Source organism: Pseudorasbora parva, chromosome 24, assembly GCF_024679245.1.
Source record: "Pseudorasbora parva isolate DD20220531a chromosome 24, ASM2467924v1, whole genome shotgun sequence".
In the NCBI taxonomy this organism is placed as follows: Eukaryota; Metazoa; Chordata; class Actinopteri; order Cypriniformes; family Gobionidae; genus Pseudorasbora; species Pseudorasbora parva.
In genome coordinates, this window is record NC_090195.1 from 6,374,245 (window position 1) to 6,400,030 (window position 25,786).

General features: G+C 36.4%; 1 protein-coding gene across 5 annotated transcripts in view; it reads left to right on the plus strand.

Moving 5' to 3' along the window:
• The window catches only part of asic1c (acid-sensing (proton-gated) ion channel 1c), a 99,867-nt gene extending 76,635 nt beyond the window's left edge, over positions 1 to 23,232 (plus strand). For 3 of the 5 annotated variants that reach the window (XM_067435000.1, XM_067435001.1, XM_067434998.1), the window contains 11 exons: positions 5,001 to 5,151; positions 7,014 to 7,141; positions 10,099 to 10,249; positions 12,250 to 12,306; positions 12,468 to 12,621; positions 12,713 to 12,804; positions 12,921 to 13,000; positions 13,104 to 13,175; positions 16,097 to 16,149; positions 16,326 to 16,361; positions 20,832 to 23,232. In XM_067435000.1, the coding sequence (XP_067291101.1) occupies positions 5,001 to 5,151; positions 7,014 to 7,141; positions 10,099 to 10,249; positions 12,250 to 12,306; positions 12,468 to 12,621; positions 12,713 to 12,804; positions 12,921 to 13,000; positions 13,104 to 13,175; positions 16,097 to 16,149; positions 16,326 to 16,361; positions 20,832 to 20,910 (1,053 nt within the window). In that variant the 3' untranslated portion in view covers positions 20,911 to 23,232. The remainder of the gene's footprint in view (positions 1 to 5,000; positions 5,152 to 7,013; positions 7,142 to 10,098; positions 10,250 to 12,249; positions 12,307 to 12,467; positions 12,622 to 12,712; positions 12,805 to 12,920; positions 13,001 to 13,103; positions 13,176 to 16,096; positions 16,150 to 16,325; positions 16,362 to 20,831) is intronic. The other 2 variants (XM_067435002.1, XM_067434999.1) reach the window with 2 other exon arrangements.
• Positions 23,233 to 25,786: the final 2,554 nt, after the last annotated feature.

The following is a 25,786-nucleotide window of genomic DNA, read 5'->3' on the forward strand; positions in this document are numbered from 1 at the left end:
CTGAAGGCGAAAGGGGCTCAAACACAGTATTAGTCTGGTGTTCCTAATAATCCTTTAGGTGAGTGTATATATAGTGATTAATCGATTTGACAGCACTAAAAATAAGCATTCATTAACATAATAAACACTGCCATTTTGTATGAATATTGCTGAATATTACTTGCGTGAAAGTGGTAGAGAAAATAAATAAATAAATATTCCAAAAAAATATTAACAAATGCTAAATACGTATATTGTACATATGTATATACAATACATATGTATATTTATATTTGATCATTTATTTTATTAAGTAAATACTTTTTAACAAATAACAATGAGCATTTTTAACTTAAGCAGAAAAAAAATCGTTTTCATTTTAAGATATTTGAAGAAATGAGCCGAGCTCCACATGCTGACAGGTTTTCACCCAGATTCAACCATGTTTTCATAAGTAAAATGTTCTCTTCCAATCATTTATTGACACAATTTCCGGCCGCATTTGTCATCAGCGTCAATATGTATTTTTTTATGTTTTCTTTTTTTTTGTACAAACTCGGGGCAGGTTTAAAGGAATGTTCACTGAAACCCTGAGGTGAAAAATCTCAGTAACATCTACTGGCTGACAAATTTCTGGGTGGAAGAGGCATGAATTATTAAAAAGCTCCGGGTGCTTTGCACAGATGTGCTTAAAACCTGCCTCCAGCTAAACTCCATTGCTCAGGATCTTGATCCTCTTTTTCTTCATTATCAGATAGAAAACCAATCTACCTCTTATAATCCCCAAATCCCTTCCAGTGTTTGAGCATATGAAATTGTACGCATAGCTAGAATCGGATGTGAAATCAACATAACTGCTTTCCATGAATCTGTGCTCACTTGCAGATTACATATGCACAAAGCTCTGAATCATCAGTCTAAATGAGTTCTCGCCTGATGTGGCACGCTTCCCTTCAGAAAGAATGAAGTTAATTACTTGGGAAACAGGGAGGAGAGAGAGGCTTCAACTATTGTTGTTAAACAATGTGCTCATTCGGTGTGTTTTGGTAAACCGTGAACTCTGCATGGCAAACACAAATCCTCTGTGATGCATCCACATGCTGACAACAATGTTTCATTTCAGCTCGAAGCGCTTCAGTTTTTTTAATTGAGATGTTGAGATAATCAATCATTGCCTCACATCTCTTCAGATGCTTGATAAGAATGTGGGAGCATAGCGATCATAGGTGTGATAGTGTCAGGCTGATTCGTTTGATTGTATGTCCTTTTTTAAAGGTCAAGTGTACAATCTTTTGGCACTGAGCAAAATTGCAAAAATAAATGGATTTTAACATCATCTTGCCTGTGCAACACACTGCCAGGGTGCTTTTTGGGAGGTTATTGGAGATATTTGGAGTAGTTTAGTGTGTTTATGCAGTTGCTAGGGTGTTTTGGTAGGTTGCAGTTGCTAAGGTGTTCTGAATAGCATAGTGTGTTTGTTTGTGGTTGCTAGGGTGTTGCTATGCAATTGCAAAGGTATACTGAGTAGTTTAGTGTGTTTGCTAGGGTGTTCCTATGCAGTTGCATGTGAATTTAAAGAAATGTTTTATGCAGTTGTTTTTCCTTGTGATAATTTGCTAAGATGTTCAGAGTTTAGCATGTTTGTGTGTGGTTGTTGGGGTGATGCAATGCAATTGCTAAAGAATACTGAGTAGTTTAATGTATTTTTATGCATTTGCAAGGGTGTTTCTATACAGTTGCATAGGAATTTAAAGAAATGTTATAATGCATTATGCAGTTGTTTGTGTGCTCTGAGGTTGTCTGGGTGTTACTATTTTAAGGAATTGATTCGGATCAAATAACTCAAAGGAGTATTGAATTACAGTGAAAGGAACCGTAATACATATTAAATGATTATGAAAATTTATATTTAACACTTTATCAACTATTCGTCCAGCGTTATGTTGAAATTAGTGTACATTATCAATCTTGAATCGGGATATTACTCTTAGCACGGCGTTGCTCGGCTGATAGTCAGTTGTTGTGGTCAGAGGGGCAGATAGTTGGTTTTGCGGGATGAAAAGCCGGATCCTGGATTGTGTTAGCTGGTTGCTACGCGACGAGATCAAACCCGCATGATCAAACGAAGCAAAACAAAAAGCAAAGATATCTTGTTTGCCCAGGAGTTTTAAACGGGCCCCAAGGTCCCTCCTTGGGGGCGTCTTTGGCCAATGAGATAATGTTGTGGGCGGGTGTCCTGCCCACTTCTCCTGTTCTTGCATATCACTAATGTAATGTCTGATTAAACACTTTTAGGAAACCAACTTTCCTATTGTGATCACAGTACATTTTACACAAATTTACCTTCCATCAAAATGATGAGAATCATTTATCCATCACAAAAACATCAAACAGTTTACTATTCCCATGATGGGAGTAAAAGATAATAAAGTTTCATACGTGTCTAGCGTACAGAGAAACTTCACAAGTTACGTGAAAATATACATTATACCTTAGTATATGTTTAAGGCGCCGTTGGGTGGAATAATTCATATTATTGAATCTATGGTTTACTCCTCGTGTCTGCATTGGTGTGAGGTCTTTGTGTGATGTTCAAAGAGCCTTTGGAATGCGCGTGTCGAGGACGGAGAGATGTCTGTCTAATGTCCATGTTGTTTCTGGGCACGCCAGAAAGCTTTTATCGACTCCTCTTGTGTCCCGATAACGATTTAAATGTATGCCTGTCGTTTATAAATGAGTCCCTTCTTCGTGAGGGTATTTTTTACAGTCTATGGGGTATATAGCCTGACAAGCCAGACCCACATCAAGATGTTTGGTCTGGAAACTCACCATTGACAGCTCAATCTGAGGGGCGGGATAAACGGTTGTCTTTCAAACTCCCTCTGCACGTGATAGGATATCGCTACCACCATACAGAGCAACGAATGGGGAAGCGGAGCTCGTTGATAGATTAAACTTTCGCCGTATCCGGTCGGCAAAACTCTGAACACATCTTCCCTTTTTAAGAATGACTTCAGTGCCGTTCTTTGTTCTTTTCAAAGAGAAAAGCTTAACTCCAAGTCTTCCAGAGTCGCAGCCAAAGCTGATTCGAAAGACCGCCGCCGTTTGCCAGCTTATGTGTTTACTAGAAGCACGCAAGCGCAACTCGGCCGTCATTATGTTAAGCCCCGCACACCGACTCTATACACGATGTGATTGGCCTGACCAGAGTTTGACGTTTACAGCTCAGAAGTGTAATGAGAGTTGCTAGATGACACTCGCGGCAGATTAGAGCACGGGAAAACTGGCAAAACTCATTTTGTCCTTGTGCTGGTTTTGAGATAACACAGGTAAAGGCGGAGAGCTGTTGTTTCTGGGCCGTTTGGGCATCCTTGATTAGTTTTATGATCTGTTCAGGGTTTGGAGAAGGGGTCTCTGGAATGCTTTGTTGTGTCGACTCACTGCTGGAATATATATATTCCTACAGACGTGAACATCGACAACTTGTTACGATAAACACATTGGATATATTCACCTCAGAGAAGAGGGTACATGGATTATATTTCATGTTCCATTTCTGTTAATCATAACCCTTTCTGGAAGAGACGGAGTGAACTGTGGCTCTAACAAAGTCCCATAAATGTGCATTTAAGCACAGAAGACCAACAACAATGGTCAGGATTTGCATGAAATTATACATTCAATTTCGGTGTTTACCCCCAAAACACTTGGTATATATGGCATGTGACACATACGATAATTTGGTGATACTGTTGCATCTTTTTTTTAAAAGCTTGATGCTGGTCACTGTTCACTCCCATTATATAGACAAGCATGAGTGGGACATTGTGGTCCATAAAAGAAAGACACATTAGAACACCAAGAGTGAGTAAATTATGACTTCATTTTCATTTTAGTTCACTATTCCTTAAACACTGAACAAATTAAACACATCATCTTTATTGCATCAGATGTTCATCTTCAACTGCACTGTTTGCCCTTAATTATCCTCCTTGTTGAAACCCCTCACAGGGATGAAACAGGCCAAATGTAGCTTTACCTTTTTGTTTCAGTATTTTGTGTGCTGTCAAGGTCTAGTTCGTTTCCCGTGGTCTCAAAGCTGAGCAGGGAGCGTGAGAGTGAGACAGTCCTTGTTGAAGCCCTAGAGCTGAAAGATCTACCGCTCATTAGTGTCACAGCGGGGTCAGGAAACCATGACTGAACTCATCTGTGTGGCCAGTTTCTCTCGCTTCGTCACTGTCAAAACACTGCCAAGAACATCATATTTCAGACGGCTATTATCTGCAGAGGATGAAGCCTGTTCTTTAAATTGCTGTCAGTTAATTGGATTTCCTTTCAGTGAAAGTGTCGACAACCGTTTTTGTTGTTTGTTTTTATATTTTGGATTTTTGAGGAATTACAATCAGAATATCATATAATTATTTAGATTAAAAAATTAAGAGACCACTTAACATGGATTTCTCAATGTTAAGTGGTCTCTTAATTTTTTCCAGAGCTGTATATTGCATGTATATTACAGTTACTACTGTTTAAAAGTATGGGCGTTATTTTCACCCATATTGCATTTATTTAATAAAAATAAAAATTGTGAAATACAATTGCAATTTAAAAGAACAGTAGTGGTTGTTTTTTTTTTTTGTTTTTTTTTTAAAATATGTTAAAAATGTAATTTATGTGATCAAATCTGAATTTTCAGCATCATCTTCAGTGTCAGATGATCCTTCAGAAATCATTCTAAAATGATGATTTTGCTGCTCAAGATACATTTATTATTATCTTATTATATTTTTGTGGAAATTGTGACACCTTTTTTCATGAGTAGAACGTTTAAAAGAACAACATTTATTTGTTGCATCTTTAATGCATTTTTTCTCAATCAAAGTACAAAAACAAACTCGCTGGCCCCAAACTTTTGAACAATTGTGTGTGTGTGGTTGTGTGTGTACAGGATACAAAAAAGTATATTTCATATATTATAATATTGTTCTTTTGTGTTTTTTTATATTTTGTTCCTCCCACAGATTTACACCAGATATGGGAAATGTTACACGTTCAACTCTGGTCTAGATGGAAACCCCTTATTGACGACTTTAAAAGGCGGAACAGGAAATGGGCTGGAAATCATGCTGGATATTCAACAGGATGAGTACTTGCCAGTGTGGGGTGACACAGGTAAGCAATATATTAGACATAAAACACATCAGTGTTGTGTTTTGCATAATTTATGTTTATGTAAATCAGTGTTTCTTCAATAATTGTATCGATTCAAAAGTTTCAGACAGAAGGCTACATAATATGCAAAATGATGCTTTAAAGTGCCCATATTATGCTATATTAAAGATTTTGATGTATAATGGTACACATTACCTCTTATATCACCTCTTTTTTCGTTGTCTGAAAGGGTTCAATAAAAGATTTGTTCTAAACCAATTTTTTCTGAGAGCCTACTCTGCTCTGATTGGTCAGATGACCCAGTCTGTTCTGTTGTGATTGGTCGACCTCTTACGGCGCATGTCAGAAACTAAATGTCCATTATATAGAATATCTGATTTTCTACTCTGAATCATCCTCGGCACTTGATATACAGTCAGAAGAACAGTAATGATGGCGTCGGTTTTACTATATCAGTTTAAACCAGAGTCCTCATCAAATGCATGCAAAGTGGATTTGCTTTTGCAGCACTGAAAACGGTGTCTTCTCAATATGTCGACAACATGACTCAAACTCTTCTAATCTCAGCTATAACTGCTGTGATTGTGGGTCAAACTAGACATAGTTCACAGGCAGCACATAAAGGCTGGCAATGGCATTATGCAAATGTGGCATCATGTTTGTAACAGGAAGTAAGACTGGAATTGCGGATGACTCACTTCGGCTGTTCAGAATCTGTTTTTTTTTTCTTTTGGCAGACAATACATTTATTTATCTGCACTTTGATATTTAAAACTTTGCTGACCTTTTACATTCACAAACAGCTATTACTCACTGCATGAAAGGATATATTCGAAAAAGCATAATATGGGCACTTTAAAGGTGCACTGTGTAAATGTTAGTGGCAACGCTCACCCCTCCTTGTTGAAGCTCATAGAGAAGCTACGGTGGCCAACACAGGACAAAGATGCCGTGGTCTGAGACAGCAGAGAGTGACTAGCACTCTGTAGAGCAGTTTGTCCGTTTAGGGCTACTGTAGAAACATGGCGCCGCAAAATTGGGACTTCACTGTAAGGGTACCCGCGGTGTATGTAGATAGAAATGGCTCATTCTAAGGTAATAAAAACATAACGGTTCATTATGTAAGGTCTTTATACACCACTGAATCATCACATTTATGTCAATAGATCCTCATAAATGTTACACACTGCTCCCATACAACAATATGCATCACTCTGGGGTTGAAATGCTGCCACATTTTAAATAATATACTTACAGAACAGTTTCCTTGGTTGAATTATGTTCCAACTTTGTCCAAAAATGATATTTCAGAAAGACAAGATATATCTGAAGGAATTGCACATTAGCATAATTTCCCCATAAGTGGGCGTACAAAAATGATTTCACTTGTGGTAGAACATTAGGATGCCGAGATAACAAGGTTAGGACTCTTTTTTTTTTGGTTATTTCTTTTACTGAGTACACCTCCACCCTTACTGCTGTGTCAGTCGGCGCATTCATTTTCTGTGGCATGCTGCAATTTTTCAGCATAATCATGCACAGAAAATAAATACCACACTGAACGAGTTACAAATATCAAAGTGCAGTTTAATCAGCTGTAGATGACAAGTGGTCAGTGTTCAGAATTGATGTACTTGCATGCTAGTGAAGATTATGTATTTATAATCTATTAATCTTGGTCATTTTAATGGCTCTAGAGGAGACTTTATATCTAGAGGCAATATGGAAGCAGTAAAGAAACATGAAACATTCTGGATAAAGTAATTATAAAGTTCATTATGAAGTCATTATATCTTTGCCTCGAGGCAGTAGACATCAAATCTCTCGCTCTGTAAATAATCCTGTTTAATGTCTCCCCACAGACGAAACCTCATACGAAGCAGGCATCAAAGTTCAGATCCACAGCCAGGACGAGCCGCCCTTCATAGATCAGCTGGGATTTGGTGTGGCCCCTGGTTTTCAAACTTTTGTGTCTTGTCAGCAGCAACTGGTACCTAATGCTAAACATACTGCATTTATCACATGTCCTTACTGTATATCAGCTGACCTGCTTAAGATCTCCATCCACACCATTATCTCTTTAAACCTGGAGAAAAACAGACATTTTGTGCAGAAGTCAGTCAGGTTTTACTTTAAAAAAAGTAGTGTTTAAAAGTTTGGGGATATTGAGATTTATGTGTGGGTTTTTAACCATTATTTTGATATTTCTATTAAAGAATCCTGAAAAAAGTTTCCATAGAAATATTAAGCACTGCAGTTGTTGTCAACATTGATAATAATCATAAATGTTTCTTGAGCAGCAAATCATCATTTTAAAATGATTTCTGAAGGATCTTGTGACACTGAAGACTGGAGTAATGATGCTGAAAATTCAACTATCATCACAGGGAATACATTTCATTTTAAATATATTAAAACAGAAAAGGTTATTTGGTTTTAGTTATAATAATATTTCTCAATATTACTGTTTTAATAAAATAAATGTAGCCTTGGTGAGCAGAAGAGTCTTACCGACCCCAAACCTATGAACGGTAGATTATCTTGTACCAACCTGACGAGTACATGTTCTTACATACAAAGATTTGATATACCAAGGACATTTTTAAGTTTTACTGGACACAATTATCTCATTATTTGCTAAAATGTATCTGGTGAACTAAACTAAAGGGACAGTAGAAGGTAAAAACAAGGGCATGGTTTAAATCGACTGGAAAATATTCTTAATGCAATTAAAAACAATTCATTTGTTCATGTATTAATTCAATTAATTGGGAATTACATTGTTTTATTTTGTTTAAAAAACAAATATTAATTAAATATAATAAGATAATATAATATAATAATGTCTGTTAATTTGTGCATTTAAAAATGCACTGATTTTATTGTGTTTTATTATTTATGTGAGCATATTGATATATACATTTTAGTTTTAAATTAAGTTTGATTCATTTATATATCATTTTTAAACTCCCCATGAAATCAAAATTAAAGTTTTTTGGCTTTTATGAATGTTAGCCTTCCTGTTATCTATAAGACAAAATTCACATTTAGAAGATACAAGCGTTCAAAACTTACAAACTCTCTCTTCCGCTAATATGAATCATTGATTGTGATGACATCACTGCACTTCAGCTTCTCATCAGATTTTCTGTCCAATCAAATGCTCTCTAGAATCGAGGCCCCGCCCCCCTACATTATAAATAGATGCTGAAGCTGGGGCTGAAATCTGTCACTTCTTCACACATTTATTATTTTCTGGTGAATGGCACACAGTGTACTATATAGAGGAGAGAGTGTAAATATGCTTTCCATTGGGACGAAAGTCTGATTTCACGTTAGTGTCACACAAACCACCGGAGCTCCGGTCCAGAGACACGATAGCACAGAGCGGATCATATCAGCGAGTCGACACAGACCTCAAAACGTATCGGACACATTCGAATTCTGCACAGAATGCTGTAGTTTAATCGATATGGAGGAGATTAGGAGGAAACTGTGGCTTCATCAAGCTCAACAGCTCTGGCCGAGCCGTGACATAAACTAAACGCTATTGGCTATTTTAAAAAAAGGGGAGGAGCTGTTTGATTATGTCCCGTCCTGTCTTCTTTCCCATTGAATAATGCTATGCTTTTCAAAGCACCTCCAGTGCCTCTCCTAGTCCTCCACAGGGTTTGTTATTGAGCTTGTCACAGCCAGGCAAGCAGTGTTTGTTTTTCTGCACGGTGGTGTGGTGTGCGCGGAGGTCACGTGACTCCTCATGAGTATCTAATTCAGTTTCTTGGGAGAACTAATTGGCAGGAGGTCAAGAAAAGCGCTCGTTTACAGCCTTCAGTGGATCAAAGACAAAAGCAGCTCTCGCTGCCAAGATCAATACGCCTTCATTCATCAACCCTTAGCTATAGATCAATTAGCTGAAATAATCAAGTGCTAAAGGCAACTGCTCGCTCCTAATCTTGCTTTCAGTTTACTGACCTACATTTTCTACTTCCTCTTCCTTTTTAACATCAAAGCACTGAATCCATCATAAACGCATGCATTATGTGAAGCTGCTTGCAGTGGACTTCAAAAAGTGACTTAATTTAATGGGAGGATTATCTTCTCTACTTGTTCCATTAGATATGCAAAATGATATAAAATCCAATTATATTTTTATACGATAATATAATTTTAATGACTTCAGAAATGAGCATTAATGTTGCTAAGCCCGCCTTAAAATGTTACTGAGCAATCTTGCCTTAGACAAGCTTGTTTGATGTGCTGTATTCACGTGCTCTCGGAATCTATCGTATATACGAGTTTCCTATGTAAAAATTGCACATGAACGCCCTCACATTTCAAAATTTGAATGGCATGAACTCGTAATCACGACTTCAGAAGTGGGAATTATCAAATTTCCGATTGCCTGTAAAGACGGCAATTATCAAAGGGATCTGTGTTTGCATCGTTTTAAGTGCAATTTTATGCAAGTGAGCCACAAATATGATAAATAAGGTGAATTTGCACCCTTGACCAGATTAATTTTTAAAAATTAATGTGCATATCGGTTATGATCATTTCAGAATTGAGAGTAACTAAAGAGTGTAATAACTTTCAAATGAGCCCTTTCATTGCAGCCCACAACAACTAATAATAAAAAAGAAAACTATAAAGTACATTAAAATATATATAAAGAACATTTGAGTGTGCAACAGCAAGTCTGGTTTTCTTTAGGTTTCAACTTGCACTGATTTCCAGCATGTTTCTTTCTGTGGAATATTGCGTTCACATCCCACATGCTTTTCTAGAGTGTGAAAAGTGTCTGATTGCACTGTGGGTTTTATTATATTCAGCTGATGTCCTCTGCTGTTAGTCCTTTGATTGCTGTGCTCTTTGGCTCGGCTTAGTGTGTTTTGATTTGATATTGAACAGCTTTATCCTGCCAGTAATGAATAAAACTTTATGTTCTAGCTCCAGTATCTTCCTCCGCCATGGGGCGACTGCAGATCCACCCCCATGGACTCTGAATATTTCTCCACCTACAGCATCACAGCCTGTCGTATCGACTGCGAGACCCGCTACCTGCTGGAAAACTGCAACTGCAGGATGGTGCACATGCCAGGTGCGGAGACAACAGACCGGAACTTCACTGCTCCACAGTAGAATTAATCAAGAAGACAGGGACTTAACCACCATAGACAATGAGGGGGACAAGCCCCCCCCCTAATAATTAGAAATGGCCAAATTACCATTTATTAGAAATTCTTGCACTTCTCTGCTGCACTTCTTTATGCAGGGCTCTATATGTTGTTGTTGGGATGACAAAAAGGTTTAAAATATACATTTTAGTCTGGTTTGCCTCAGGTCTAACGCTGCTCGTCAATATCAAAATGAGGCGGGGTTCGTGTTCTCTCTCGGCTCGTGCACACAGACGAGCGCATCAATCTATCGCCAATGCCGTTGTGGAGAAAGACTATATTCTTTCCAGTGAAATCACAAAACAAAATACACAAACGTGTCCCTGCTCTTAATATACAATAATTGATGAACATCTTTGATTTTAATGAAGAAAGTATTAAACGCTGTCTTAACTCTTCACTTTTTCAATCGCCTATCTATGTATTTACTAACACAAAGACTCTCAGGGCTAATATATTTGACACAAATTAATGCAAATATTGTTTGCAAATAGTCCCAAAAGGATTATTTCCCAACTAGAATTAGACCTACAATTTTGTTCTGTTTCTTTATGCTTTATAAAACTTATAAGTTCCCCCCAAGACATGGTTACGGCCTTGCAAGAAGATTTTGTCATGTTCATATTTTGGATGGATTACATGTGAAAGTAGTGCATTTTTATTTCAGTTCCCATTATAACATGTTTTTCTTTGATAGATTTTTATATGCAGTTTTATTAACTGTTTTTATTTTATTTTATTTATAATTTAAAAATAAAAGCACTCCTCATGCTTCCTTATTCTTCTCACCTACAGAATGTTATTCTCAATTGTACCGAGTTTTTTTGTTCATTCATGTATTTTATAAAAAATGTGATTTTATAAAATCACTTAGATATTTTGTGATCCATTTTATTTTATAGATGTAAAATCTTTTCTCACGTTTGCTTATTCACACCCACAGAATTGTATTCTTAATCTTAATCGTAATTGTTAAAAGGTTAGTTCACCCAAAAGTTCTGTCATTAATTACTTACCCTAATGTCGTTCGACACCCGTAAGACCACCGTTCATCTTCGGAACACAAATGATACAAAGCCCATCTCACTACAGTGGCTCTACTATCATTTTAAGAAGCGACGAGAATAGTTTTTGTGCGCAAAAAAACAAAAAAATAACGACTAATATAGTGGTGGGCCGATTTCAAAACAAAGACTCGAACCGTTATGAATTGAAAGTTTGACAGTTTGACACGCGATCCGAATCATGAATCAATACACTGATTTATAACCATTTGAAGCTTTGCGCACAAAAACTATTCTCGTGTCTTCATAAAATGATAGTAGAGCCGCTGTTGTGAGATGGGCTTTGTAACAACGTCTTTAGTGCCTTTATGGGTCTTGAGAGAGGAAATGTCATTGGTGTCAATGAAGGCCTTTCTGAGCCATCAGATTTCAACAAAAATATTATTTAATAAATTTAATTTTTTAACATCACTCCTCATGCTATCTTATTCCTACCTGCAGAATTATATTCCCAATTGTTTCTCTTCTAGTTTTATTTCAGTTTTTGTTTATTTTAAAGAAATCACTACTCATACTTACTCAAACCTACATTTACATTTATGCATTTGGCAGACGCTTTTATCCAAAGCGACTTACATTGTATTCAAGGTACACATTTTACATTTTTGTCAAGTCTTGCTTTCCCTGGGAATCGAACCCATGACCTTGGCGTTGCTAGCGCCATGCTCTACTCATTGAGCTACAGGAAAGACATATTTTAAACCTACATATTTTAGTTATTGGTTTTATTTTATAAATGTAAAATATTTCCTCATGCTTGCTTATTCACACAATTTTTTAATTTTATTATACTATTTGGAACAGTGAGAAGTGAGAAACTATTTTATAAAGTTTTTTCTTTTTTGTAATATCCGTCACAGGCACCTCCACCGTCTGCACACCCGAGCAGTACAAAGACTGCGCTGATCCAGCTTTAGGTAAGAGATCATATGGCATCGTGTGACTGTATTTCTATCACTACTCAATAATGACCTTGTCAGACTTCTGCAACATCTATAGGATGATGTAATTAAAATATGCTTCATGATTTCTTACGCTAATTTCCCTTATTAATAATAACAACAAAAATAATTGACAGATTTTCTTGTGGAGAAGGACAATGATTACTGCGTTTGCGAAACACCATGCAACATGACTCGCTACGGTAAAGAGCTGTCCATGGTGAAAATACCCAGCAAGGCTTCTGCAAAATATCTTGCCAAGAAGTTCAACAAAACGGAGCAGTACATTGCGTGAGTTCACATTTAAATTCAAGTTAGTTACACACTGAGTTTGATTTGATTTACCTGAACAGTTAGCCGTTCATTGTGTGGAATTTTACAGGGACAACATATTAGTGCTGGATATCTTTTTTGAGGCTCTGAACTACGAGAAAATTGAACAAAAGAAGGCGTATGAAGTCGCTGGATTACTTGGTGAGGGCAGAAAAATGAACAAATGCTACACCAGTGCAAAAAATAACGTCCTTGTTTCTTTATTCCCTTCTTTATTCCCTTCCCTTCGATATGTCATTGTTTTTATGTTCTTCCAGGTGATATTGGTGGTCAGATGGGTCTGTTTATAGGAGCCAGTGTCTTGACAATATTGGAGATATTTGATTATTTGTATGAGGTCTGTTGTGTGTCTATTTTGTCCATAATGTGCTCAAGATTACAAATCATTTTCAGACAGTATATGATGTCTAAAGAATGTGGCACCAATTTTCATTGTGCAGGTTTTTAAGGCCAAAGTGCTGGGGTATTTTCTACGCAAGAGACGGCCACATCGGAGCGCTAGTGACAATCTGGTAATTGTGCTTCCTGTGTTCTTGGTGTACTCTGAATGTGAGCATGTTGGATTTGTTCATGTCTTTGTTTGGATTTTTCTCACGAATGCTGCATGCATTTGCTTTTTGTCTTTGGCTCAAATTCTGGGAAATGATTGATGAAGATGGCCTTTCCACAAAAGACATCGGTTTACTATTTGAATATGAACAAATATCAAAACCAGAGATGGATAAGTTTTAGAAACGTCAAGTGTCTATCACCCTTCGCTTGTGACAAACCTTGCATCAGGTTTAGCTCTGACAATGATCTATGCTTTTCAATAAATACATTTCTGAGTGAGAGTTATGTCACCTACAAAATTTTATATTTGATTTTTGCCTTTATTTTACAGCATATGAAAAGTTCACCGAATAGATGGAGAAGTAGGGCAGAGACTCGTTTTTGCGAGCTGTTAGTGAATTTGTTGGGGTTTTTTTTGTTTTGTTTTTAAGACAGTTGCATTTTTGTTTCAGAGTTCCCACATGCCCTGTTCTGGATTACAACACTAATGAAATTTATTTCCAATTTAAGTTTCTTTCTATGACAGGATAATATTTCATCCAAGAAGTCAGTTACCCAAAAATGTCATCATTTACTCACCCTCATGTCTTTCCAAACTTGTATGACTTTTTTTCCTTCCATGGAACACGAAAGATAATCCTGCAGGATTTTAATGTTCTTTTACATAAAACGAGAACGTTTAATCATCAAACGCTGTCAAAATGTTAAAAAAGAAAATGCACCTAAAAGTGCTTCATACTACTACAGTAGTGGCCAAAAGTGAAGTCCGGCCTAAGAAACTTGACATCTTATCAAATAGTATTAAAAATTGTGTTAAAGATTTTCTAAGCATATTGGATAGTTGTGCTTTGAGTCAATTGGTTTATTTGTGATCACACAATAAAATTGTGTGGACATAATTTATAAAATAAAACACCTGTAGCTGTAGTTTGCCTTTTTTAACAAATCATTCAGCCCAAATACCTTAACAATAAATACCTTAACAAAGTGTATTGTTGTGATTTTCCTCATATTAGTGGGTCATTGAAAGCAAATATCCCCTCCAGACATCAGTGACATATGGACTTATGGTGCTTTGATGATGGTGTTTTTGTCATGTTTGAAACATGACAGCTGTTTTGATGTTGCATAAAAAGAGCTGTTGGAGAAGTTGAGTAAATGATGACCGAATTGTTCATTTTGATATGAGAAAATAAAAATATGGCATTTAAATACCACAACATCATTCACCATTACTGGACCATATCATACCATAGCAGACAAAACAATCCATCATTTTCCCTTCTGAGTCCTTCCCAGCATGCACCAGGACATCACTGAACAAACGGTAAAAGTTAAATTATGTAGCTTTTGGCCCTCTAGCGGTTAAAAAACAAAACTACATCCATTTTGCAGAAGAACATTGTTTTGGTTGTGCTTCGACTGCCAGAATTGTACAGATGATTGACCCTTCCCAGTAGATACTGCTTTACAATGATATCTGTTACAGAGCTATATGTCAATTTATCTGTTTATCTGAACCTCACCTGTTCAGAAATAAAAACGTCATCTCCGCCTCGCTTTAACAACATTTAAAATCCCTCAGCATCTCTGAAAAGCAGAGCCAATGTTGATTCGGGTTTTATTACGAGCTCGTGTGCGTTCTCTTTTTTGGCCAGCAGACTCTCCTCTGCTCGGCGTTTGTTTAAATTGGGTAATTCTCTGGGGGTTGGAGATTTATCTGCTCCATGTCAAGCTTTTCCACTCGTTTTGACAACTAACCTCTGCCACTCCCACACCAGACACATCAAAGTAGCCGGAGCAACTTTTCTCTATTTACGGATATGATAAGACACGCACGGGTGTGTGACATACACTGCTGTTCAAAAGTTTGGGATCCGTATGTTTTCTTGTTTTTAAAGAAGTCTCTTATGCTCAACAATGCTGCATTTATTTGATTAAAAATATAAAACAAACAGTAATATTCTGAAATATTATTTTAAAAAATTATTTCAATATAATTTAAATAATTTATTTAAATGTATTTTATTCCTGTGATCAATGCTGGATTTTCAGCATTATTACTCCAGTCTATTTCAAATTGTAATAATATTTTTCAATATTACTGTTTTTTGTATTTTTAGTTAAATAAATGCAGCCTTGGTGAGCAGAAGATAAAAAAAAATTAAACATTAAAAATCTTACAGATCCCCTTTTTGAACAGCAGCATGTACACAGTTTCCCAGTAAAAACCATCCTGACAGGTCTAAAAACTAAAACACTTACAGTAGGTTTACCATACCGTGAAGAAGGATTGATGATGCATTGACTCATTATGTCAATTTAGCTAATTTTGAATAAAAAAGTTTAAAAATGTAAAGTTATTTTAAGATACACTAACAAGCTCACACAACACTAGATGATTAGCAAACATTGGAGACTTAAGAAGTAATGTAGTGAAATATTGTTTAGTTTAAAACTTTTACCACAATAAATTATGCACATGATTTATAGTGCCGTTTTGTTTTACATTATTGTTTTGATGTTATTTGAATCCTTTAAAATAGAATAAACAATCCAACGTTAGTTAGATTCAATGTAAAATGTATATTTTAGAGAAACATGTTTTAAACCGCTGAACCATTGCTTTTTCAGCACTGTATTATTTTGTCATAAATCTGGTGAAGGTCAATTCAGTTTCAAATCAAATAAATGTGAAATATTTCAGATATATCTAATTATTTGTCTATAAATATAATTAAATATATTTAAGTAGTAAATATATTTAAGTAAATTAAAATAATTAATTGAATTTCAGTCTTGTATATACAGTAAGTTGGAGCTGAATTGGCCTCAGCCTGGGTTTGGTCATCTTCATCTCTTTCCATCATGTTTATTCCAGGATTTCCCCGAGAATTCCACCAGCCCTGGTGTCACGCCTAACCATGTCCCCAGGTAGCGCCGCCATTAATAATATTGCAGAAGCATTTCATTGTGTCCTTCTTTAAAATCCTTGCATTATTCACGCCATTTAGAGTCTTTTCCCTTCGTGACATTGAATGTCAGTAGTTCTAGACATGAACAAATGTCATTGTTACGCATTCTAAGATCCCTTTTTCAAAACCCTGTAGCTTTCAAGATGGAGATGATGTTTTGCAGAAGTTCAGGTAAAACAACACCTGTAGCTTTCACTTGCTTTTATTTGAGTATTTTCTTCTTTCTTCTTTCTTTTCCTCCCAACAGTTCATCTTTTGTTCTCTTTCACCAAAATGATGCCATTTTACATCAAATATATATGTGTCTTATTACACTGCCATTCAAAGGTCCGGGGTCAGTAAGATTTCATGCTTTTAAATGAATTTAATGGGTAATATTTTGATCGTCTGTATTAAATGAATCAAAAGTGACAGTAAAGACATTTATAATGTTACAAAAGATTTCTAAATGCTGTTCTTTTAAACTTTTTATTCATTAAAGTATCCTAAAGGCAAGTGTCACATTTCCACAAAAATACTAGACTGTTAACATTTTTCTTAAACATCAAATCATCATATCAGAATGATTTCTGAAGGATCATGTGACACTGAAGACTGGAGGAATGATGCTGAAAATCACAGGAATAAATTACATTTTAATGGACAGTATATTAGAAAATTATTTTAAATTGTAATGTTTCACATTATTATTATTTTTACTGTATTTTTGATCAAATAAATGCAGACTTCTTTTTTAAAAACAAAGAAAGAAATTTTACTGACCCCAAACTTTTGAATAGTGGTGTGTAAATATGGCCTGCAAAAAAATGTTTGAACATCCACATCATCATGTCGCAGATATGAAACCTCATCAAAACTTTAAGGAAAGGGAAAAAAAATAGAAAGGTCTTTTGAAAACATAATTTTTTAGTTGCTCCAATAATGACAATTCTGTCATTATTTACTCACCCTCATGATGTTTTTCTGTGGAACAATAATGTTTGAAGGATCTGAATCTAGCCCATATTCGTGTCCAGAGTGGAACATTTTTCCAGTGATTTTTGCATTGTCAAAACAGCGTTGATTCTAAGTGATCTTCACACACAATGTTTTTATATGACTGAAATGTATTTATTAGTTCTAGTGTTTTTATGTTAAGATTCCTTAGTGGAAACGTGTGTGTGTATATTAATTGTGAATTTCTCAGGCTTATATAGGGACTTTTGCACCAGATGAATGTTTTTATAGTTCCTGCTTTTTAGCATGTTCACAGCTCAGGAACTGGGAATGGTTTTAGTTCTAGGAACAGCTTTTGGGGGAACTAGGGGTATGTTTACACGACACTATTTTCAACTAAAAACGGAAAACCCTTTATGCGTTTTGGCCATTCATTTACACTGAAATGTTGTTTTAGGGGCATGAAAACTGAAAGTGCAAGTTTTGAAAATGATGCCTTTACTGTCTCCATGTAAACAACAAAAACGTGAATATGTGAAAATGGTGACGTCAAGCCATATTATGTGTTCACACTACATAGACTGTAAAAAGTAATATGGATGTAGGTGTCCATGACGTCACCCATAGGGTTCTGAAGAGCAGTTTTGAAGCCTCAAGTCGGCCGTTGCCATCTTGGCAGCTAGTGCATCACTCCCGGATAATCAAAGAGGCGGGACGTGGGCGGAGCCGATGTGATGCGATGACTAACAGACAGCAGACATAGGCTATCCACCTGTCACTCAAAGTGGCCACGCCCTTAATTATGCAGAACTTTGAGGCTTAATATAATGTAAACAAATGAGTTCACTCCCTCACAGTTGTAATAAAGGGCAAAATTAGCCGTATAGACCAAAACCACAATTTGTACCAGGCTGTAAACATGTTTTTTTTTTTCTTGCTGTAAAGTATTTTAACATGTTTCAATGAGATTCTGCTCCCTTCTGGAAACCAGTCGATTAATTGCAGTTCAAGTCACTTCCGTATTGGCTGGGGGAGGTTGCCGCTTGCTTCACACATGTGCATTACGTGTTCATTATCGCCAACTACTGGCCTGACATGTGTAATACAGCCTTTTTTGTCATTTTCGCAGATTTTGTGAACGGGGATCATTTTCAACAACGTCGCTGTCTGTTTTTAGTACACCGTTGTCATGTAAACATACCCTAAATTATCTATTTAAGAGTAGGGTCTAGCCCAGCACAATAGAAACTATCAATGATGTGATAAAGTGTACATTGATAGGCTGAACGCATGTCGTATGAAACATCAGCACCCGCAATATTTCTAAAAAGCTGCACAAACATGTTAAGCAGCGATCGATTACATTTAACTGTTGCCTTTTTTCTGGAGAGTCGTGTTCTTTTCTCAGCCTCGATATATAGCACTGTAAGTTATCGAAGGAGATTTTGGGCCAGATTTACTAACAGCTTGCACGTTAAAAAAGACTACTGTCAGGATTTAGTTGTTATTTTTGTGACTGACCTTATTGCACATGTATTTGTAGGAGTTTCCCTTTCAGGCGCCAAATTTATGGGAGTAGAGTATAAATGCAAAGTGATTTACTAAGGTTTGCACCTGTCAATTCACTGGTATTTGCACCATTATTTTACTGTCCAAAAAGCATGTCTTAAACCAGATGATAACTGGTAGATTGCACGGGTCATTATCAAAATGATCAGGCTGATTCTGTGTTCTTAAATTTGCGTGTCGTCAGAAGATCACACACAGTTTTTTTTGTTGTTGTTGTTGCACTTTTCTGGAATCGCGCTTTTTTGCCCTCTTAGCAAATCTGGCCCACAGTCTCTTAGCCCTCCTTTTTGCACTTTAAATCGCATAACTTCTATATTCCATCTCCGTATCATGAAACCCATGACACAACGGAAACACCAGCTCCAATCATGGCATCCTCCATCCTCCAGTTGTTGACATTGTTAAATGCCGTGCTAAAATGATGTGGCTTTTTGGCCACTTCTGATTTTCTATTTTATTTATTAAATAATGACGACACCAGGGCATCATTATTCTGTCAATAACATCAACAACATGCAACAACATTACTACACTGAAAGGTTTGTCTAAGTGAAAGGTCAAGATTTTAGAAGCTTGTGCTGTTTTGGAGGACTTTATGATAAACAGAATGATGAAACGAGGTGGAAATATGATTGAAAAGGACGTCTTATAAGAGAAAGTTCCCATTTATATTGCTTTTGCTTTGAATACGGCTCATCGCATGAATTTTTAACACAGCCACATGAAATAAATTTGTGTGTAGTCACAATGTATTAGATTGTGATCCAGGAACTCATTTGAATATTATAGTCATAAACAAAGCAAAGAAATGTTATGATGATATAGGAAATACTAAGCAAAGAAGAGACGAGCGCCCCAGAGCTGCAACTTTATTGGTTTGTTTCAGTCAGAGTAATTATTTTTGCCCAATGACACCCTTCAAGTCTGTCTACAAGCTTTGGCTTATGAAATATGAAAAATAAGCCTACTTGCCAAGGGGAATTACTACTGCTGTTTTATTTTATTTTTAATATAATTTACAAATTATTTAATACTTAAATAAAGCACATTTTTATACAGATGAATTAACGGAAGGCTTAACAAATGTACAAGCTGCACATTGTTCATTTCATTGAAATGTTATCCTTTTTATTATTCATATATTATGTATTGTATATATTATTTTATTGCCTTGCTTTTTAATTAAATGATTATGTAATCAGTTTTTATAATAATTTATAATAAAAATATAATGAAAATAAATGATAAACTTTTATACAGTTATTATAATAGAAGGCTTTAACAAATATACATGCTGAACATTTTTAATTTTATTGTATGATTTAATTCCTTTTCTTTGTTTTAATTTTCTGTTTTATTCAGTTTAAGCTTACAAACTGAAGAACCAGTTAAATTGTGATAATTCTATTATATTATATTTTATATTATAGGCTATTATATTCCAGCTTGTACAAACTGAAGAACCAGTTAAATCATTGTGGAAATCAGCAGCATGACCACTGCAATCAGTAACCTTACAATATAGAAATGTAATATTTAATTTATTATTAGAATCAATTATAAACATAGCTAAAATGAATACATACATATTAATTGCTATTATATTTAACAGTGACCTCACTATAATTCAGTGGGGAAGATAAATCCAAAGATTTATCCAGAGTATCACAATTTGAGCCTGAAAGGCTAAAATGGCTTCCGTCGTGTTATTGTAATGAGACCTGTGTGCAATAACATCACTAGATGCATCGCTTGGTGGTGTCATGATCATCACAGGTCTTCATACAATGAGTCACACACGAGGTTCACTGGAATGACACTGAATTAATGCCATGCATCTTGCTGAGTTGAATCGAGACTAAGAAAACTTCTTCCTTCCCCACTCCCCTTCATCCATATCTTTATCCTTTTTTTAAATCAAATTTGACATGTATTCCTCATTATTGCGTTACTGATGTTCTGTTTCCTGCTTATTCCCACGTTTATTTCCATTCCCTTGGGGGGTTTTTTTCACTCCCATACTTATTTCCGTTGTTATAAATGCGTTTGGGTGTCACTGACATGAACTCATCTCAACCCCTCATCTGATCTCGTATCCCTCCCACCCCCCGAAATCTTCCGTTTCCTCTCTTGCAGAGCACATGCGACACACTCCGGAGTCACTCGGACAGTCTCGGATTCGCGCCGAACGTGCTACCTAGTCACCCGGCTATAGGCAACTTCGAGGAATTCGCTTGTTGATGACGCAGGCGACGGGACCCCGAGGGGACAGAAAACTGTGAAATATATCGGATAGACTCCAGAAGAAGTGTAAGTCCACGAATATGTACATGTTAAATAGTTAAAAAACAGACAAACAATGTGACACCTGAATAGAATTAAATACATCATCATCAAATAGACAACACTTCCAGAACAAAACTCAGGTTTTATTAACATCACAGCCACTGTTTGTTTGACATTGTGGAAAATCCTGGTAGATTTCATGACATTTCTTTTCGAGCGATTTCAAACGTACAAATACTGTGAGGGTATTTCATCCGAGAGAGTATTATTTTCCTCTGTGCTTTTCTTGAATCCTGAATGAACACTGTGGGACTAATTTGATCAAGCCGCCTTAAACAAATCTGAAAAAGAGAGCATTTTAATATTGCACAAAAATTGTTATAGATAGTCGGTTTAGGCCAAGGTTTAATCTATTTTGGCACTTTTTTGTACAATAATCATGTAAGCTTTAACTGCGGTTTGACTGAATTCAGCCCTGTGATAGTACTCAAAAGCGTGTAATCATTCAGAATGTTTGTCTCTGTTCATATTTTGTGTATATATAGAAGTGCAATAATATGCATAATGTGTTAATGAAAACCGTATTTACCTTCAAGTCTTAATTATTAGCTGTCAGGTAAACAGAAGGAACGAGATGCTTTCGGTACAACCTGAGTTACCAGCAATTTGCTCTTCATGCTGTTTTATTTCGACACGCTAATCTTACTCTATTTATTTCGACTTCCATCTACTAGGCAGTGACGAGATGGGATGTTGAATAATATTTAGATTTATGAATGATGCGTTTTATGTGTAATTATGTGTAAACTTCCCATCCGATCCCATGAATTCAAGCAACACGTGATGCCATTCATTAGATTGTTTCCTCTGGGAGATGATTCGTTATTTTAAGTGGCAAAGACTGTACGCGACGTGTTGATGTGAAAAGCTCTTGAGGAGTTACACACTCGTATTAAGTGTAATGAGCTCATAGATCATGATTCCCCATCCACTAGGAAATATTCAGTTAAAACATGGCGTTACAGGAAATCAGTTTGATTTGATTCTTTTATGTTTTGGGGGTGTACCTAGAAGTTACAGGTGTCTTCCTTTTTCTGGCATATATATAGGCTATATACATGTTCAAAAATACCCCAAAGTATTTGGACACTTAAGCGACACTTAAACATTTCTGAATGTCATTGCATTTGGTAGAAAGGTTACACTTTACTTCGATTTGTCCACTTCAGACATTTTACTAACTACATGTCATTTAACTGTTTTACAGTATTAGACTTTTAGGTTAGGTTTAATAGAATGAGTTGACCATGTAGGTCCAAATCTACTTAGGGCCCTATTTTAATGATCTAAGCGCATTTTCTGAAGCACAGGTGCACTTAGTGGTCTAAGTCCACTTTCGCTAATTTAACAACGGAAAAAAAATGTTTGCTGCACCAGGCGCATGGTGCAAAAGGGTTTTCCCTTAGTAAGTGATGGGTGTTGTTTTAGGCGTAATGTGCAATAAACCAGTCTGAGTCTCATCTCCCACTCTCTTTAAAAGCCTGTTGCACTTGCACCATGGCACCATTATGCAAAAATGCATTATAAATGTTTTGGATAATATATAATGGCATTAAAAGGACGTCTAAAAGGACCTTTGCAAAAAAACAAAAAAATACGTATACAGACTTTTGTGTACACACAAGAAACCATTAAAGGAACTGTATGTAAGAAATGTATTTCAATGAATCATAAAATGTCCCTGTCACTAGACATTAAGAAATCATGTTCAAATACTTATATCCCTGAGTACAGTAGTCCGGCCAGGATATTGTCATTTAAAAGTTGTTGTTGCAGCCCTCAACTGATGTTGATGTTGTCATGTTGTGTTTTGGCCTGAAGCTCCGCCCTCCACCTATTGACCAATCACAAAGTCAGTAGTGTTTCGGCATCGGGGTTGCCAGCTCTGCTCTAGTTACTAACGTCCCAGCTACAAACGTTCCTGCAGCATATCTGGCGACCCTTGAGTCAGGGTGGAGGGGAGCGAGGATACTCCACTCTACAGTCATTTGAAAGTGATTGCAGTACCAGTTTTGGTCACAATTTTACATACACTTCCTTTAAACTTGGCATATAGGACTATGCATACTGAGCCACCGATTGTGCCATCAGCTCATTTCGCTTGGCTGTCACAGAGTATGTGTTAAAGTAGACCTAATGCCTTGAAATATGATGTACTGTCCTAACGAAAGCCAGATTTTGAACACTTTTTTTTACTTTTTTACTACTGTACTGTAAGTTTACTTTACTGTCTTTTTATAGACCCTTGAACTTGGCAAAAAGGACAGCGGTATTGTGCTATCAGTCTATTTCATATCATAGTTTCTCCGCCGCCACAGAGGTTGCGTTAAATTAGACATTAGACCTCGATATTAGAGGTACTGCCCTAAAGAAAGCCAAATTTTGAACAAATAGATTTTTATTTGTTCATGCGCATCCATGCTCTTGTTTTCTTCATATTAAGATGGCAGTGTTATAGTATACAGTCGTGGTCAAAATTGTTGGTACCCCTGGAAAATATAATCAAATACTGCTGTAAAAAATAAATCTGCATTGATTATCCTTTTGATCTTTTATTAAAAAAAATAAAGGAATTGAAAGGGGGGGGGGGGGGTTAAATCACATTATGAAATAAATGCTTTTCTCCAAAACACGTTGGCCACAATTGTTGGAACCCTTTTATGAAATACTTTTTGCAACCTCCTTTTCCCAAGATAACAGCTCTGAGTCTTCTTCTATAATGCCAGATGAGTTTGGAGAACAGCTGACCAGAGATCAGAGACCATTCCTCCATACAGAACCTCTCCAGATCCGTCAGATTCCCAGATCCATGCTGGTGCTTCTTCTCTTCAGTTCAGCCACACATCTTTTCTAGGGTTCAGGTCAGGAAACTGGGACGGTCATGGCAGAAGCTTAATTTTGTGCTCAGTGACACACGTGTGTGTTGATTTTGATGTTTATTTTGGATCGTTGTCCTAATGGGAGATCCAATCACAGCCCATTATAAGATTTCTAGCAGAATCCATCAGGTTTTGATGTTATCTTTCGGTATTAGCTAGAATGCATGAGACCATGTATCTGAACAAGATGTCCAGGACCTCCAGCAAAAAAAAAGGCCCACAACATTAAAGATCCAGTGGTATTTTTAGATGTGGGCATGGGGTAGTTTTATCGCTGTTTGCACCAAACCCATCTGGTAGATTTGCTGCCAAAAAGCTATTTTATAATTTCATCTGACCACAGAACCGGGTCCCTTTTGACTTTCCAGTCGTGTCTGACAACTGAATGTGCTGGAGTTTGTTTCTGGATGAGCAAGGAGGATTTTTCTTGAATCCCTCCCAAACAACATGTGGTGATGTAGGGGTCGTTTGAATTTTTTTTGTAGGCTTTCTGACCCCAAGACTCAACTAATCTCTGCGGTTCTCCATCTGTGATCCTTGGAGAGTCTTTGTGCTCTCAAACTTCTCTCCTCGCCGTGCATTAGGTCAATATACACACACGTCCTCTTTCAGGCAGATTTGTAACATGTTTAGTTAAATTGAGCTTCTTAATTATTGCCCTGATGGTGGAAATGGGGATTTTCAACGCTTTAGCTATTTTCCTACAGCCGCTTTCTATTTTGTGAAGCTCAATAATCTTTTGCTGTACATCAGAACTATAGTCTTTGGTTTCACTCGTTGTGATAAATGATTAAGGGAATTTGGCTTTTATGCCTCCTTATATTTATACTCCTGTGAAACAAGACATCATAGCTGGACAATTTCAGGTTCCTTGTCACCTTGGTGTGCTAAAAAAAAATATACATATTCATTTTAATATACTTTTATTTTATAGATATGAGATATTTTACTCATTTTAAATTCTAGGGGTACCAACAATTGTGGCCAACGTGTTTTAAAGAAAATAATTTATTTCATAATGTGATTTACCCCCCCTCGTCAATTATTTTACTTAAATAAAAGGTTGGATTTTTGCGATTTAAAAAATAAATAAAAGATCAATAGGATAAACAAAGCAGATAATTTTTTTACAGCCATATTTGATCATATTTACCAGGGGATACCAACAATTTTGACCACGACTGTATATAAAACTAGACATTGCACTGCATAAGCATGCAAAAAAAATCTTTTTTCTTGTGTGCATGCAAAAGTCTCTATTTTTTAGGCACTGCATGTTATCACTTTGAAAAAATCAATTAAAAAAAATTAAGAAAATACTCATATTTATGATACTATACTATATAATAAAGTTGAAAATATTGCTGTATGAACCATTTATGAAAATCTACAGAGAGGTTTGGAAATTTGAGTCTGGAACAGTATGGAATTTAGAAATGTTAAATGCATAGGAACCCTGTTTAACAGTCCGCCTGGAAACAAAGCCACTGTGACGACAAACCTCCTCATGGAAGAAGAACGCCATCGTGCTTACAGCTGTGACATGAGCGTTCATCAGGATCAACTAAACGCTGCATTTTCAAAAGTATGTGAAGTTTTAAAATACATCCAAGAGTTTACTTAACACGCCGGTCTGTTATTGTAGGGACATTGACGTTACATTTTCACGCCCCTAATGACACGGATGTCACGCATGACACGGAACAAAACGAACTGTGACTGGTTGCTCTACATGTCAGTCAGATGGCCTCTGGTCAATGAAATCCACCATAGACTCCGGACCTTCTGTCGTCAGTCATCTGGCTATGCGTAGTCTACAGTAGTCTACAACTACTGACTTGAAGTCAGTATAGTGTGTGTTAGGGA